At 47.6% G+C, this 16,311-nt stretch overlaps 1 protein-coding gene across 1 annotated transcript in view; it reads right to left on the reverse strand.

Moving 5' to 3' along the window:
- The window catches only part of SYT13 (synaptotagmin 13), a 75,258-nt gene that overhangs the window by 46,165 nt on the left and 12,782 nt on the right, over positions 1–16,311 (reverse strand). The window contains exon 2 of the mRNA XM_068259695.1: positions 1,659–1,860. Within this exon, the coding sequence (XP_068115796.1) occupies positions 1,659–1,860 (202 nt within the window). The remainder of the gene's footprint in view (positions 1–1,658; positions 1,861–16,311) is intronic.

Genomic DNA, 16,311 nt, shown 5'->3' on the forward strand with positions numbered 1-16,311 from the left:
AAGGGACAGTTGGGAGCTATGATTACTTTATATACTCGCATTTAAGCCAACCTGCGTATAAGCCGAGGTACCCACTTTTCCCTAAGAAAACAGGAAAAAGCGACTGACTCGCATATAAGCCCCCTACCCAGTAAAGCCTCCTCCACAGAAGCCAGATGTGCCCCCAGTGCAAGTCAGCCTCTCTCCTCATAGCCAGATGCGCCCCAAGGATGATACAGCTGTGTCTCAAGACACCACTAGATGGCGTCATAGATATGAGACACAGCAGTTGCCACACAGGAGGAATTCCCGATCATTGCACAGCTGAAAGGTTGCTGGCAGGCTGTGCTCCACATGCCGGGGGGTGTGGGGGCACAGGAACAGCAGGGAGGCAGCTAACAAGAGCAGGATCACTAGTACACAAATACAAATCCACAATTCCACTGCGCTCAACCAGATGGAAACTTCCAGATCTGACGAAGGCGTGGAACGCCGAAACGCTGCATGACGCAATAGGCGCAGGGCAGCTGCCGTTCATTCCCCGAATCCTGGAACCCGTTGGCGCTTTGGATCTTCTGATTCTCCCACACTACTGGCCACAGTGCAGAGGCGACCGTGCGGTGATAACAACTGAGGATTCCGGTGACGTACACCTACACTTTATAGTGTGATATGCCTTACATTCTTTTAAATCTTGTGAGTTTGATTTCACATTTTGAAAGAAGCGATGAATTAAAAAACGTAATGCACTAGAGAGCGCTCCTTTTCTTTTTTTCTTGATTCACTAGTGCACAATCCTTACACTCCTCTGCCAGTAACAAAACCTGCTACACCATCAGTTCTGCTCCACTGACTCGCATATGAGCCGAGGGGGGTCACTTTTCAGCACATTTTTGTGCCGAAAAATTAGGCTTATTTGCGAGTATATACAGAGTACGTGTTTTGCCATCGTTCCAACCTGATTTTGAAAAAAACAAAAACGTACCATGTTCATGCACACAAAACAGTGTGTGTGTGTGTGTGTGTGTGTGGGGGGGGGGGGGGGGGGGGGTGGCGGGGGGTTAAGGGGGGGGGGGTTGTGTATACATAGGCATGGCAGCTAGTACTGGGACCAGAGACAGGAGATGGTCTTTTTGTCCCTAACTTTTTAATAAGTGCATTATCCTGCTGGGTAAACACGGAGCGTTCCAGCACTCGATTCCCCGCTCAATTCCCGTCGATTCCCGGTCACTCGATTATATCCGACATGTCCGATTCGCATTTCGATGGATCGTTAGGTCAATTTTGCATACTTTACATGGGAGTCGACCTAACAAACATCGAAACGTGATCGGAAATGCTCGGAAATAATCGAGCGGGGCATCGAGTGTGGAAACACACCGTGTGTCCCTAGTATTACTCCCCTGCAGGATGTGACATCACATCCCCACTCGGAAAACATTAGAGCAGAAGGTATCAGTATTGGCAGTGAGTCTTCTAGAGACATGCTATTCCGCACGTCGTCCCTGCGTGTTCTGCACCCGTCCATCTCTGTGACCATGCATTGTATGTGCCGTACTCTGCCATGTCCAATCATATCCATGCGAAGGAGGAGAGGGAGGAGCTTATGCCTAAGTGCGCCATGAGTATTCTGCATCATGATTTGCAGTCACTCTTATGCGCCATAGCTGATGCGTTACCTGAGACCAGTCCTCCAGAGATGGTTTCCAGTGTGCGGTTTTCTGGGGCCTCATTCGCATCTGTCTGATCGCTCCCTGCTACCTTCGCGGTGCCGTCTTTGCTGCTGACGATCTCTGGCGACGTCTGTTTGGGGGAGATGATGTGAGGGAAGCGTAGCTGCGCCTGCGGCTGGAAGGGCTCTGTGCATTTGTAGACGTTCATCTGCGGGAACATCGTGAGGAGAAAGAGAGTCACACGGCAGGATAAAGCCAGTCACAGATCACCTAAATACCCACCAACAGACCAGTAATCACGGTTGCTACAATGTTACCGCTCTAATCCTAGGTACCCACGATGCAATTTTCTGACAGATCTACTGTTAGATCGACTATTTCCAACAGGTCCGATCTTATTTAGGGCCTGATTTGTACATCTTACCGCCCATGGCCTGCTGTCAACCACACCCTTCCCACTGTGCCTCCCCTGGTCTCAGGCATCCCTGTCCTATGCTACCCTGTCCTGCTCTGCTCAAATGCTCTTCCCGGTGGAAGCAATGTGGCCACAGACCGGGCTGCTGTGGTTTGTTTGGCAGTTTATCAACCTGAGTGTGCCAGCCCACTGCCCGCCCCTTACTTCCTGGTGCCCTAGGCCATGGCCTCTGTGGCCTTGCCTCAAATCCGACCATGATCTAATTTTTTTGAGCGATTTTTCCATAGAAGTGAATGGAAAAAAAACGATCAGAAATCAGATCAAACCTGCTGGACATAGTTAATCTGACAGGAAATCTGTCAAAAAATTGCATTGTGTGCACCTAGCGTAAAGGGGCTTCCTCTCTCATCTGACCTGATCACATGACCAGAAGCAGGTCAATGGAGTTAGTTTCGGGTTCTGTGGGTGTGCAAAAAATAATTCTCCTTTGATTAAGGCTTCTTTCCCACTAAGACGTTGCGTTAGATGCCACGTTAAGGTCGCATAACGTGTTTCTAACGCAACGCATAGTGGGGTTAAAGTTGGACGTCTGATTGAGCCGCGTCATGCGGCTCTTCATGCGTCTGTGATGCATACTTTTGGTCGCATGCGGCATCACGTGTTCCCGCCAGCCAATCGCCGCAAAAAGCGGACGCTCCAGGAAGTAAACACTGCACGTCACACAGTGCAGTGAATATTAATTAGCCATGAGGCTGGCCGCTGAGGAGGAGGGGAGACCTCCTCCTCCAACATGACTGAGCATGTGCAAACAGTCTAACGCGGCTTAGCCCAGTATAACTTACAGCATGCAGCACTTTGTTTGAACATGCTGCGTTACAATATAACGCAACGTGGGCACTGTGAACAGCCCATTGATTTTTCATTGCTGTGAGTTGGGCTGCGTTACAGGCTGCTCTAACGTGCGCCTGTAACGTCTTACTGTGAAAGCAGCCTAATGTATATTCGTCATTGCCCCTCCCCCAATAAATATTTAATGCACAGTCAGGAGAACGTACTTGTTTGAACCCGCAGTCCCTTATTTCCAAAGGCGAGAAAGAGGAAGTCATTTTTGGAGCGATTGGGATTTTTGGAGCGATTACAATTTTTCGAAGGCTTTTTGGAGCAATTTTGGGAGATTTTTGGAGCTTCTTAGAGCGATTGCATTTTTTTCACGCAAAACTGAGCTTAAAGGGGCACTATGGCAAAAAGTTGTAAAATGTAAAATATGTGCAAACATAGACAAATAAGTACATTTTTTCCAGAGTAAAATGAGTCATAAATTACTTTTCTCCTATGTTCAGGGGTGCTCGGATACCCCTTTTCAAAATCCGAATTGATCCTGATCTGGATACCCAGATATTCGGATCCGAATCGGATATCCGAATCCGAACTTTTTTTGTAGAACCCAATATCCTGGATATCCGGCCAGATTCGGATATCCGGATAGAAAACCGGAAGTGACCTAAAAATGGCTTAAAATGCTTCCAAAAGTCTCTTCAAATGGCAAAAACCCCTTTCGGAGGTCTCTCTCTCTCTCTGAGTTTGTTAGATAGTGCTATTTGGATTTTAAAAAATATCCGAATTGCTATTCAAAGTTCGGATAGTGGAAAAAGTTCGGATTATCTGGGTAGTTCAGATTAGAGTTGGGCCGAACGGTTCGCCGGCGAACGTGGTTCGCGCGAACGTAGGTGGTTCGCGTGCGGGTACCGCACGCGAACCTTTTGCGGAAGAAGTTCGGTTCGCCCCATAATGCACTGAGGGTCAACTTTGACCCTCTACATCACAGTCAGCAGGCCCAGTGTAGCCAATTAGGCTACACTAGCCCCTGGAGCCCCACCCCCCCTTATATAAGGCAGGCAGCGGCGGCCATTACGGCCACTCGTGTGCCTGCATTAGTGAGAGTAGGGCGAGCTGCTGCAGTCTCTCATATAGGGAAAGATTAGTTAGGCTTAACTTCTTCCTGGCTGCATACCTGTTCTGTTCAGTGAGCCCTCAGCCCACTGCATACCTGTACTGTGATCCTGCCACTGCATACCTGTTCAGTGATCCTGCCACTGCATACCTGTTCAGTGATCCTGCCACTGCATACCTGTTCTGTTCAGTGAGCCCTCAGCCCACTGCATACCTGTACTGTGATCCTGCCACTGCATACCTGTTCAGTGATCCTGCCACTGCATACCTGTTCAGTGATCCTGCCACTGCATACCTGTTCTGTTCAGTGAGCCCTCAGCCCACTGCATACCTGTACTGTGATCCTGCCACTGCATACCTGTTCAGTGATCCTGCCACTGCATACCTGTTCAGTGATCCTGCCACTGCATACCTGTTCTGTGAACCCGCCACTGTATACCTGTTCTGTTCAGTGGACCCGCCACTGTATACCTGTTCTGTGAACCCGCCACTGTATACCTGTTCTGTTCAGTGGACCCGCCACTGTATACCTGTTCTGTTCAGTGGACCCGCCACTGTATACCTGTTCTGTTCAGTGGACCCGCCACTGTATACCTGTTTAGTGAACACGCCACTGCATACCTATTGTGTTCAGTGATCCTGCCACTGCATACCTGTTCTGTGAACCCGCCACTGTATACCTGTTCTGTTCAGTGGACCCGCCACTGTATACCTGTTCAGTGAACCCGCCACTGTATACCTGTTCTGTTCAGTGGACCCGCCACTGTATACCTGTTCTGTTCAGTGGACCCGCCACTGTATACCTGTTCTGTTCAGTGGACCCGCCACTGTATACCTGTTCTGTTCAGTGGACCCGCCACTGTATACCTGTTCTGTGAACCCGCCTCCTCCCGTGTCCGTGCCTCCTCCTAATCCTCCTCCCGTGTCCACGCAGTCAAAGACAGGACGCTCCAGCGATCTCATGGTGATGTCGGACATGCGGACGTTCTTTAGTCCAACGCCTCGCCGTAGCCCTTCCGGATCCACCCTCCACCAACGCCTCGACCGGCAGGTAGCCGACTACCTGGCCTTAAGTGTGGATGTAGACACTGCTGTGAACAGCGATGAGGAACCCTTGAACTACTGGGTGCGCAGGCTTGACCTGTGGCCAGAGCTGTCCCAATTTGCCATCCAACTTCTCTCCTGCCCTGCCGCAAGCGTCCTCTCAGAAAGGACCTTCAGCGCAGCTGGAGGCATTGTCACAGAGAAGAGAAGTCGCCTAAGTCACAAAAGTGTTAAGTACCTCACCTTTATCAAAATGAATGAGGCATGGATCCCGGAGGGCTGCTGCCCGCCCCAAGACTAAGTCAGTCCCCGCACACACAGCATCTCTGCCTGCCTGCCGTGTGACTGGCTGCCTGGCCTGCCCCAAAAAGACTAAGTCGCTCCCAGTCCCTCCACACAGCATGTCTGCCTGCAGGCCGCTTCACTACCTTCTCCGCCACCACCAACAGGGTCCGGGACTCCAGGCGGATTGCTGAATTTTTTAGGCCGCTGCTAGCAGCGGCCGCTGTAATAATTTTTATGGTGCGTGTACATGACTGCCTAATTTTTGAACTAAAATAACTCTATTTCATGTGGAGGGTGGTCAAATGAGATAACAATTGGTTGTTATAATAATATTATCTTAATAATGATTTTCTTATGCATCATGCCAACGAAATATATATACTAACAAAGAAAGAGAATTGGCTCTTGGGTGCATAAGAAATTATAAAACAATCTTTATTATCTTTACATGTATAATGACACACAAAATGAATAAATATATATATGACTAGAATCCCCTTTAAAAACAGTGAAAGAATCCCACTGGGCAAAATCTTTGGTATAGTGAGGCTGCAGTCCTCACAATACCCCGCAAGAAAAAAGGGGGGTTCCACTCCAACAAAAACTCCACAGATAATAAATTATAGGCAAAAGAGGTTGGCTGATATGAATCCACTTGTAGGAAAGAAGCTGGCTGGGCCTAAAGAAATCCAGTCACATCACAATAAAGCTGGTTGTTAAGCGTATGACAGGCACCCACATCATAAAGGGGTGTATACACATACTATGACATGTGGCATTTAAAAGGAGGCTCCCATAGAGCATATCGGCATAAACATGCAGGTCCCAGAGTCTGAGATCAAGAGCATGTGGCAAGGAACTGGAACCGCCACAAACTGTTTCTGTACGCTGACATGGATATGTGATTTCACAGTCCCCCAATCGCAGGGATGCAGAGCCTTAAGCAAAGATGGAAGGAGCACAATGTAACAAGCCAAAGGCCCAATGAGGTAAATTGCCAGCAAGGATTCAGTAAGCGACAGATGACAGGCCAGCCATGCAAGGATTCATAGTTACCATCCCATGTGCGTAGATGGATCCAGATGCTGAAGCGTGGGTATGGAGTGGCTCACTGGATAATGCCCAGGGGAGATAGCTGCCAATATGCCTTACATGTTTCGCCGCACTAGCGGCCTTTTCAAAGGCAGGCAGCAGAAGAAAGCATCACCTCTGAACGCCGGAATGGCGTTTTTGAAAGCCGCTGCACGCCCCGCCCACTTCCGCCCACATTGAGCCAAAGCTCATGGGACATGTGGGCGGCGACCCGCTGGAGCGCAAATGCGCTCCTACGCGTCCAAACAGGAAGCGACTCATCGCATCCCTGTGTGACTGGGAGCGGGACGCCTAGCACAGCCCAAAGGCGGGCGGAAGTTAGGGGAGGGGGGGCGACGGCTCCTGGCGGCAATCTGGGGAAATGTATAACTTTATTTGTCAAAAAAGACAAACAAGCCAGTTATCCAAATAAACCAACACAAAAACAGAAAGGTACAGTAATATTACTTTTAGAAAAATGGACACCTAGTGTGACCTCAAAAAACATATAAATACTGACATATAAATATGGGTACCATTCACGAGAGACACCAGGGGTGGCACGGCTGCGCCGCAAAGGCACCCAAAGGCGCTAAAGGGATCGTAAGGTGGAATTGGAGCCAAAATCCACCCCAGGTGACTCACATGAAGCCAAACAGGCAATGGACCCACAAAAAGATTAAATCAAATTAGATTCAAATTGAGGAGGAGAGACACACATCAATAATAATAATAGAGCCCGGGGCTGTATTTGTAATGCACAAAAAGCATGCACAAACACATATGTGCATACAGATGTGCAGCACTACACCAAATTACATCTAGGCCAAAGGACAAATTGCCACATTTAGTAGGAGAGAGTCAGACAACAGGCAAGGTCGACAAGGGGCCCCAAACAAAGAAGAGAGAGGGGACATGGGAAAGGAATGCGGAGCACTGAAACAAGTCAAAGAGCTAGTCTGGCAAGAATACTCGATAGTTAATACTATCGTTCAAACCTCCAGGTTCTGTTGCTTTTAATTCAAAAATCCTGTACATGACTGCCTAATTTTTCTGGCTGCACTGAGGGCAGCTGCAACAACAAAAGAAAAGGCATGTACATGCGCCCATTCCCCTTCGTGATCATTACCTTGCCGTGGTGAAGGGGCTTGCGTATCACAATGAAGCAATGACCGGCGCCTAGATGAGTGTCTCGGGGGGCACACAAAAGATAATAAGGTCGTTGCTTCATTGTGGTCAGACCAAATTTGATCAGCTGGACAGTCACTGTTCTGTCATTCAGCTACATCAGCCAGGCCGACCATATGGGCTGTAAAGCCACCAAAACCTGCACTCTCGCCATGGTGCGCACCAGTCCAGCACGGCCGTCACTACACAAACAGCTGTTTGCGGTGCGTTACACGGTGAGTTTGGTGTGTCAGTGTGAAGCAGTACCTTAATTACACTACCTGATTGATGTATACACATGCAAGATGTTTGAAAGCACTTTAGGCCTGTCATTTAGCATTCAATGTGATTTCTGCCCTTAAAACGCTGCTTTGCGTCAAATCCAGATTTTTCCCGGGGACTTTTGGCGTGTATCCCACTCCGCCATGCCCCCCTCCAGGTGTTAGACCCCTTGAAACATCTTTTCCATCACTTTTGTGGCCAGCATAATTATTTTTTTTTTCAAAGTTCGCATCCCCATTGAAGTCTATTGCGGTTCGCGAACTTTAACGCGAACCGAACGTTCCGCGAAAGTTCGCGAACCCGGTTCGCGAACCTAAAATCGGAGGTTCGGCCCAACTCTAGTTCAGATACCCGAATATTGGATGAGCACCACTGCCTATGTTGCTGTCACTTACAGTAATTAGTAGAAATCTGACAAAAGCGACAGGTTTTTTGGATTAGCCCATTTCTTCATGGGGGATTCTCAGGGTTTTATTAATTTTCAAAAGCACTTAGGGCTGGTGCACACCGAGCGGCTTATTCAGCGTTTCTGCAGCCGCTTGCGGCTGCGGATCCGCTTGGTCAATGTATCTCAATGGGGTGGTGCACACCAGAGCGGGAGGCGTTTTGCAGAATTGAAAAATGCCGGGGTGAGGCATTTTGTGGATTGCGGGTGCGTTTCTGCCTCAATGTTAAGTATAGGAAAAACGCAAACCGCTCTGAAAAACGGCACTTCAGAGCGGTTTTGCAGGCTTTTTCGTTACAGTAGCTGTTCAGTAACAGCTTTACTGTAACAATATATGAAATCTACTATACTGAAAACCGCTGCAGCAATCCGCAAAACGCTAGCAAAACGCAATAGAAAAATAAAAAAAAGCGTTTCAAAATCTGCTAGCATTTTGCGGATCTGCTAGCGGTTTTTGGTGTGCACCGGGCCTCTGTGAATGGCAGTTGCTCATTCCAACTGCCAAAAACACTGTGTAGCGAGCAGGGAAGCTGTCCAGCATCATTTGTTATATCCTTTTCAGGGAATAGCTTTATAAAGAATAAAAGCCTTGCTGAGAATCCCCTATGAAGAGATGGACTAGTCCAAAACCTGTCACTTCTGTCAGATTTCTACTACCTACTATAAGTGACAGCAACATAGGAGAAAAGTAATTTAATGGCTCATTTTATTCTGGGAAAAAACGTACTTCTTATTTGTCTATGTTTGCACTTATTTTAAATTTCAAAATTTTTCGCCATAGTGGGAAGGTCAGAGATAATTAAAAAACAAAAATCTACTCAGCTTGGGCCTCCTCCAGCCCCTGGCAGCTGCCCTGTGTCCTGCACTGGAGGGGACCCCGGGCCACTGGCTGGGAGCAGAGCTGCGGCAAGGGTACACGACGGTTGCCTGGGGGAACCCCCAAGTAAGTTAATTTTTTTGATTTTAATTCCCTCTGATCTGTCCTTTAAGGTGGCTGCTCATCCAAGATGAGTATAAAGAAACGTATTCCCATAGTGCTAGGCTTCAGACCAGAGCAGGATCATCCCCCAGGCAGCCTAGGCAGGTGCTTGGGGCCCAGTGGGTGTTAAGGGGCCTACCTGCCACCTTCTCTGACCTCTCTCCACTCTAGCTTACTAAGAGGCCCCAAATCTACTACCTTGCCTAGAGCCTGATTACATTGTAATCCATCTCTGCTTCAGGCCGGGAGCGCACATAGCAGAAATGCTGGCGTTGTGTAAAACGCTGTGTTGTTTATGCAGCAATGTTAGTCAATGGGACGCAGAAAAAGATGCGTTGTACTGCGATTTACAGTATGTGTTTCGCGAAAGCTGGTTTTTGTTACATATTATGCAGGATGGCTGGCAAATGCACATAATGAACGTCTATAGTGACGCATATGCATTGCGTTTTAATGTGTTTTTCATGAGTTGTAATGTGTTTAAAAAAATAAAAATAAAGATCTCTAATGTGTTTCCGCCTCCTGTTGTCTTCCTAGTGATTTGCATAAATGTAAATATAAAAACGCATACAAAATGCATATGCGTTTTACATATGCGAACCACAAATGCATTAGAATGCAAGCAAAACGCATGAAAAAAAAATGCATCTGCGTAAAAATAATGCAAACGCACCAAAAATGCAGTAAAAACGCAAACACACCTTCATAAAACGCACCTTTTTCACACTATGTCTTATGTAAATCCGGCCTCAGACACAGGAAAAGCTGCTACAGGTACAGTACATTTATCGTGAGGGAGCCAAATCATGTGTTTTTTTCTTCATCTCGTATAAAGTTTAAAGAGGAACTCCAGTGAAAATAATGTAATAAAACAGCTATTTCCCACAATGCAACAAGGTTCACAGACAGGAAACTGCCAGGACCATGGTCCTCAGAGTTTCTTGTGGGAGGGGTTTCACCACAATATCAGCCATACTGCGCCCCCTGATGGTCTGTTTGTGAAAAGGAATAGATTTCTCATGTAAAAGGGGGTATCAGCTACTGATTGAGATAAAGTTCAATTCTTGGTCGGAGTTTCTCTTTAAAGGACAACTGAAGTGAGAGGGCTATGGAGGATGCCATATTTATTACCTTTTAAACAGTGCATATTGGCTGCCTGTCCTACTGCTCCTCTGCCTCTAATACTTTCAGCCATAGACCCTGAACAAGCATGCAGCAGATCGGGTGTTTCTGACATTATGGTCAGATCTGACAAGATGCTTGTTTGTGGTGTGATTCAGAAACTACTGCAGCCAAATAGATCAGCAGGGATGCCAGGTAACTGGTATTGTTTAACAGGAAATAAATATGGCAGCCTCCATATACCCCTCACTACAGTTGTCCTTTAATCCCACTTTATAAACTCTCAGAAGAGGAAAATACTATTTCTGGAACTTTAGGAGAGGTTTATATTGCCTCTGGGGCATAATTGGCGGTGGGGGGATTCCTGTACCAGGGGTAGGATTGGCATCGTATAGCGTCTGTCACGCCCGGCGGAGTTTAATGAATGTAAGGCATCGCTGAGCGGCGCTTTGTAGGTGACAAGCGAGGACAGAACAGCATGGCTTCCCTCACACGGTTCCTGTCACTTGGGGAAGACCGGAACGTTCTCCCGCCACCTCAGAACATCCAGACCTTCCAAACTGCCATGTTTCCTTCCCCCTCGCTGGATGCGTTGCCTAGTAACAGCGAGATGAATCCTGGCAGAGCCGCTGTGAGACAGATTGTACAGTAATGATGGGGAATCGTGACCGGCGCTCTCTAGTAAGGTCAGCCAGATCACCCAGAGATACGCGAGAGGACACTGGGGACTAGAAACTTAAAGAGATACTGAAGCGAAAATTATGATATAATGATGTAATGATTTGTATGTGTAGTACAGCTAAGAAATAAAACATTAGCGGCAGAGATAGGAGTCTAATATTGTTTCCAGTACAGGGAGAGTTAAGAAACTCCAGCTGTTATCTATGCAAAAGAGCCACTGAGCTCCACAACTTTCAAAGTCGCAGAAAGCTCTGTCTTCTGAAGCTTATTATCTCAACTGTCAGTCACTGTATTTTCTTTTTCTCTCCAGGGTACAGGTCAATAGTTCACTGGCCTGCTCTGTAAAATCATTTAGAATGCTGAGTAGTGTGTAAACTGCACATATTAGAGAATCAGGCAATGTTATAAAAAACACCATTTAACTGAAATTAAAAATATTGAGAATATTTTCTTTGCTACTAATGTTCTAGTAATTATCCGTACTACACAACCAATTCATTATATCATATTGTTGTTGTTTTTTCGCTTTAGTGTCACTATAGAGTTGAGAGAAATCCATCCTGTATGTATTTAGAGAGTTTAGCCTGTCTAATCCCCCCTCACCTGCAGCTGATCACAAGTGTAATTTGATCTCTCAGCTGTGTCAGCTCAGCAATCTCCTCTGCCATAATTTTGAGTGTGGAGTCGCACTTGCTTGGCTTCCATCAATTTCAGATGGTCAGGTGTGCAGATCCAATAGTCCCGGACACCATGGGACTCAAACTGTGGCAAATGAAGAGAAAGATCCGCACCACCTTCAGAAAAGCTTAGTCTGTTTTATTGGAAAAAAACATACAAATTTAAAAAGAACTTTAAGGCAGGACAGTCCACTGTTTCGGGCTCCTGCCCATCTCCATGCTGCCTAGTTCACTAGGCAGCATGAAGATGGGCAGGAGCCCGAAACAGTGGACTGTCCTGCCTTAAAGTTCTTTTTAAATTTGTATGTTTTTTTCCAATAAAACAGACTAAGCTTTTCTGAAGGTGGTGCGGATCTTTCTCTTCATTTGCCACAATCTCCTCTGCCATGGCAGAGCAGCTAATTTGTAAAAACAGGTTGTTAACCCTGTATCTGCTTCCATGAAAGTAGGAAGTAAACACACTGCAAATTTTTGCAGGATTTGTATCAGCTGTAACAAAGAAGTGTTTTTCCTTAAAGGGGACCTGAAGTGAGAGAATATGGAGGCTGCCATATTTATTTCCTTAACCACCCTGGCGTTCTGATTAAATCGCCAGGGTGGCTGCGGGAGGGTTTTTTTTAAATAAAAAAAAAACTATTTCATGCAGCCAACTGAAAGTTGGCTGCATGAAAGCCCACTAGAGGGCGCTCCGGAGGCGTTCTTCCGATCGCCTCCGGCGGCCAGAAGTAACACGGAAGGCCGCAATGAGCGGCCTTCCGTGTTTCGCTTACCTCGTCGCCATGGCGACGAGCGGAGTGACGTCATGGACGTCAGCCGACGTCCTGACGTCAGCCGCCTCCGATCCAGCCCTTAGCGCTGGCCGGAACTGTTTGTTCCGGCTACGCTGGGCTCGGGCGGCTGGGGGGACCCTCTTTCACCGCTGCACGCGGCGGATCGCCGCGCTGCAGCGGCGATCAGGCAGCACACGCGGCTGGCAAAGTGCCGGCTGCGTGTGCTGCTTTTTATTTGGTGAAAATCGGCCCAGCAGGGCCTGAGCGGCAGCCTCTGGCGGCGTTGGACGAGCTGAGCTCGTCCAGACCGCTCAGCTGGTTAATTAAACAACGCACATTGCCTGGCAGTCCTGCTGGTCCTCTGCCGCTAATACTTTCAGCTATTGACCCCGAACAAGCATGCAGCAGATCAGGTGCTCTGACTGATGTCTGACTGGATTAGCTGCATGCTTGTTTCAGGTGTGTGACTCAGACACTACTGAACCCAAAAAAATCAGCAGGATAGCCAGGCAACTGGTATTGTTTAAAAGGAAATAAATATGGCAGCCTCCATATACATCTCTCTTCAGGTTCCCTTTAAAAGTTACTGTGCTGCCTGTTGCATCTCTTTTAGAGCAGAGTTCAGGTCCGCTGTAAGGTGCCCGAACACACACTGATTTTAACATTTAATCCCTGCAGATTCAATAGCTCTGATCAAATTGGAAGGGGATCGATTCCTTTAAACATTAGATTGATCAAATTTGGATCAATTTTGACCAAAAATCAATTACTCGGACTGGACGGGAGGTGATAGGTGGATCGGGGGTGAAGCAGGAGCGGCAGTTAGAGCAATAATGGCTCAAAGCATTGCACTGCATCCAACACAGGGCCACGCTGCAGTTTGATCGATTTTCAACGGATTTTCAACAGATCCTGAATCAATTCCTTCAGAGAGGGATCAATCGTTTAGATACAATCAGGAGGCAATCCATTACTGTTATTATAATTTTTTTTCAAGGTGCCATACATCACATCAGGCGATTTGGCGGCCGATTCACCATTTGATAATCGAATCGGATGAAAATTGGTGCCGCCAGTAGCATGCGTCCAATTACAGGCCAAAATTGGCCACATGTGTTGATCGGACATACTGCTCAAATGGATGTGTGTCGGTAATGGTGTGTGATTGGGACTAGTGACGAACGCAAAAGAACCCCCGGCGTTGTCCACCCAGTGTAAAATGTCCCCCCCCCCCCCCCTCCCCAGTGCCCTGTGCAATATACATTATCACTCTATGTACAACGATGGCTTTGGGCGCAGTCCTCAGTAAATGAGGGGGCGTGTGTATGTGGGCGGAGCACGGAGCAGGCCAAGGACACCAGGGGGTGAAATATACTACACAAGGCACCAGGGGGGTTGCTTTTACATTAGAGGGGAGTCAGGGACAGCACCAGGGGGGCGAGGCGGCGGATTCTGCGTCACAATTTGGCGTCATGCTGAAATCGATCAGGAATTGGCCTGCAGTGTGTGGGCAGCCAACAGATCTCTCTCGCTGATCAGATATGATCAGCATAGCTCCCAACTGTCCCTTTTTGGGAGCCCTGTCCCTCTGTCCCTCTTTCACCCTCATTTGTCCCTCTTTCAGGACTTTGTCCCTCTTTCTATGTAAATATATATATTTCTATACTAAACATGTGTTCGATTGACTCTAAACGTTATTCCCAACCTTTAAATTGATATATTACTAATTTTAAAATGTTACTATGAAGGAAAATGAACCAGGATAGAAAGGGCCAGTGTGGTTTGAATTATAAAACAACATATGTTTCTTATGAAATCTTTATGGTATGTGTGACTAGAGGCGTGGTGAGGGCGTGACCAGGGGTGTGGCAGGGGCATGGTTTAAGTGTCCCTTTTTCTCATCTCAAAAAGTTGGGAGGTATGGATCAGAGAGAGATCTGTCTCTTGGTCGATCTGACCATACATCGTCTGATGTATGGGTCCCTTTAAAGGACATCTGGGCTGGGTAAGGGGGTTACATTAACTTACCTGGAGTCTCTTCCAGCCCCTAGCATTCTATTAGGTCCCTCACTGTAGTCCCACCGCCCTCCAGGGTGCCGCTGTCCCCTCTGAAAGATCCCCGACCACAGCTGTGGTCATAGGCTACAACACGTGTGCTGGTGCATCCATGCGTCTTTCTCGTTTGCACTCCCGCAGCTGGGTGCGTTCTGCATGTGCGCAATGTACATCTGTGAACTGCGCAAGCATAGAATGCTCCTGTAAGATCGAAAGAGGTGTGCAATTGCGCCTGCGCAGTAGCCGTGACCACAGTTGTGGTCGGCGATCTTTCAGAGGGGACAGCGGCACTCCCCGCCCCCCGCCCAGATGTCCAGTGGACCTGAATGCTCGCACAGGACAGAAGGAAAACAGAGAAATGCAACCTTTATGTATTTGTGAGCTTAGCCTGTCTAATTCCCCCTCCTCTGTGACTAATCACCATTGTAATATGTTCTCTCAGCTGGCTGCCACAGCAGAGCAGCTAATTTGTAAACAGAGGATGTTAACCCTATGTCTGCTTCCATGAAAGCAGGAAGTAGACACTCTGCAGATTTGTATCCACTTTAACAAAGAAATGTTTTTTCTGTAAAGGTTATTATGCTGCTGGTTATCTTTTAGGGCAGAGAGGAAGTTCTGAGTTCAGGTCCGCTTTTACAAGATGTATAAAAGCAAACTGATCATTTGAAGATCTCCTGGGGCCTTTTCAGAAGACTGTGCAGGAGATAAACAAGGACAGGGAACTTATCCGGATGACTCATGCTAGACAAGGGAACAGTGTTTTTCTCTTCATCCCTGTGCCATTGTATAGGATATGACAGCTGTACTGTGACCTGCTGGGGAATTTCTGCCTGCGATTGGTGCTTTGCTGATTGCCAGCGGTCAGCATAGCGCTGCACTAGTAATCCTACGGGACTCGCACTGCAGCATGATGGTGTAGTGGTTAGCACTCTCACCTTGCAGTACTGGGTTCCCGGTTCAAATCCCAGCCAGGGCACTATCTGCAAGGAGTGTGTATGTTCTCCCTGTGTCTGTGTGGGTTTCAGCTGGGCACTCTAGTTTTCTCCCGCATCCCAAAATTTAAAGGGGAACTGAAGAGAGAGGTATATAGAGGCTGCCATGTTTATTTCCTTTTAAGCAATACCAGTTGCCTGGCAGCCCTGCTGATCCTCTGCCTCTAATACTATTAGCCATAGCCCCTGAACAAGCATGCAGCAGATCAGGTGTTTCAGACTTTAAAGTCAGATCTGACAAGACTGGCTGCATGCTTGTTTCTGGTGTTATTCAGATATTACTGCAGAGAAATAGACCAGCAGGGCTGCCAGGCAACTGGTATCGATTAAAAGGACCTAAATATGGCAGCCTCCGTATACCACTTACTTCAGTTCCCCTTTAGGCTTCTTCCCCACTAAGACGTTGCGTTAGATGCCACGTTAAGGTCGCATAACGTGCCCCTAACGCAACGCATAGTGGGGTTGAAGCTGGACGTTACATTGAGCCGCGTTAAGCGGCTCTTCATGCGTCCTGTGATGCCGTGATGCGTACTCTTGGACGCATGCGGCATCACGTGTTCCCGCCAGCCAATCGCCGCACAGAGCGGCCGCTCCAGGAAGTAAACACTGCACTTCAAACCGTGCAGTGAATATTAATTAGCCATGTGACTGGCCACGGAGAAGGAGGGGAGACCTCCTCCTCCAACATCACTGAGCATGTGCAAACAGTCTAACGCGGCTTAGC

The sequence above is a fragment of the Hyperolius riggenbachi genome, chromosome 11, assembly GCF_040937935.1.
Source record: "Hyperolius riggenbachi isolate aHypRig1 chromosome 11, aHypRig1.pri, whole genome shotgun sequence".
NCBI lineage: Eukaryota > Metazoa > Chordata > Amphibia > Anura > Hyperoliidae > Hyperolius > Hyperolius riggenbachi.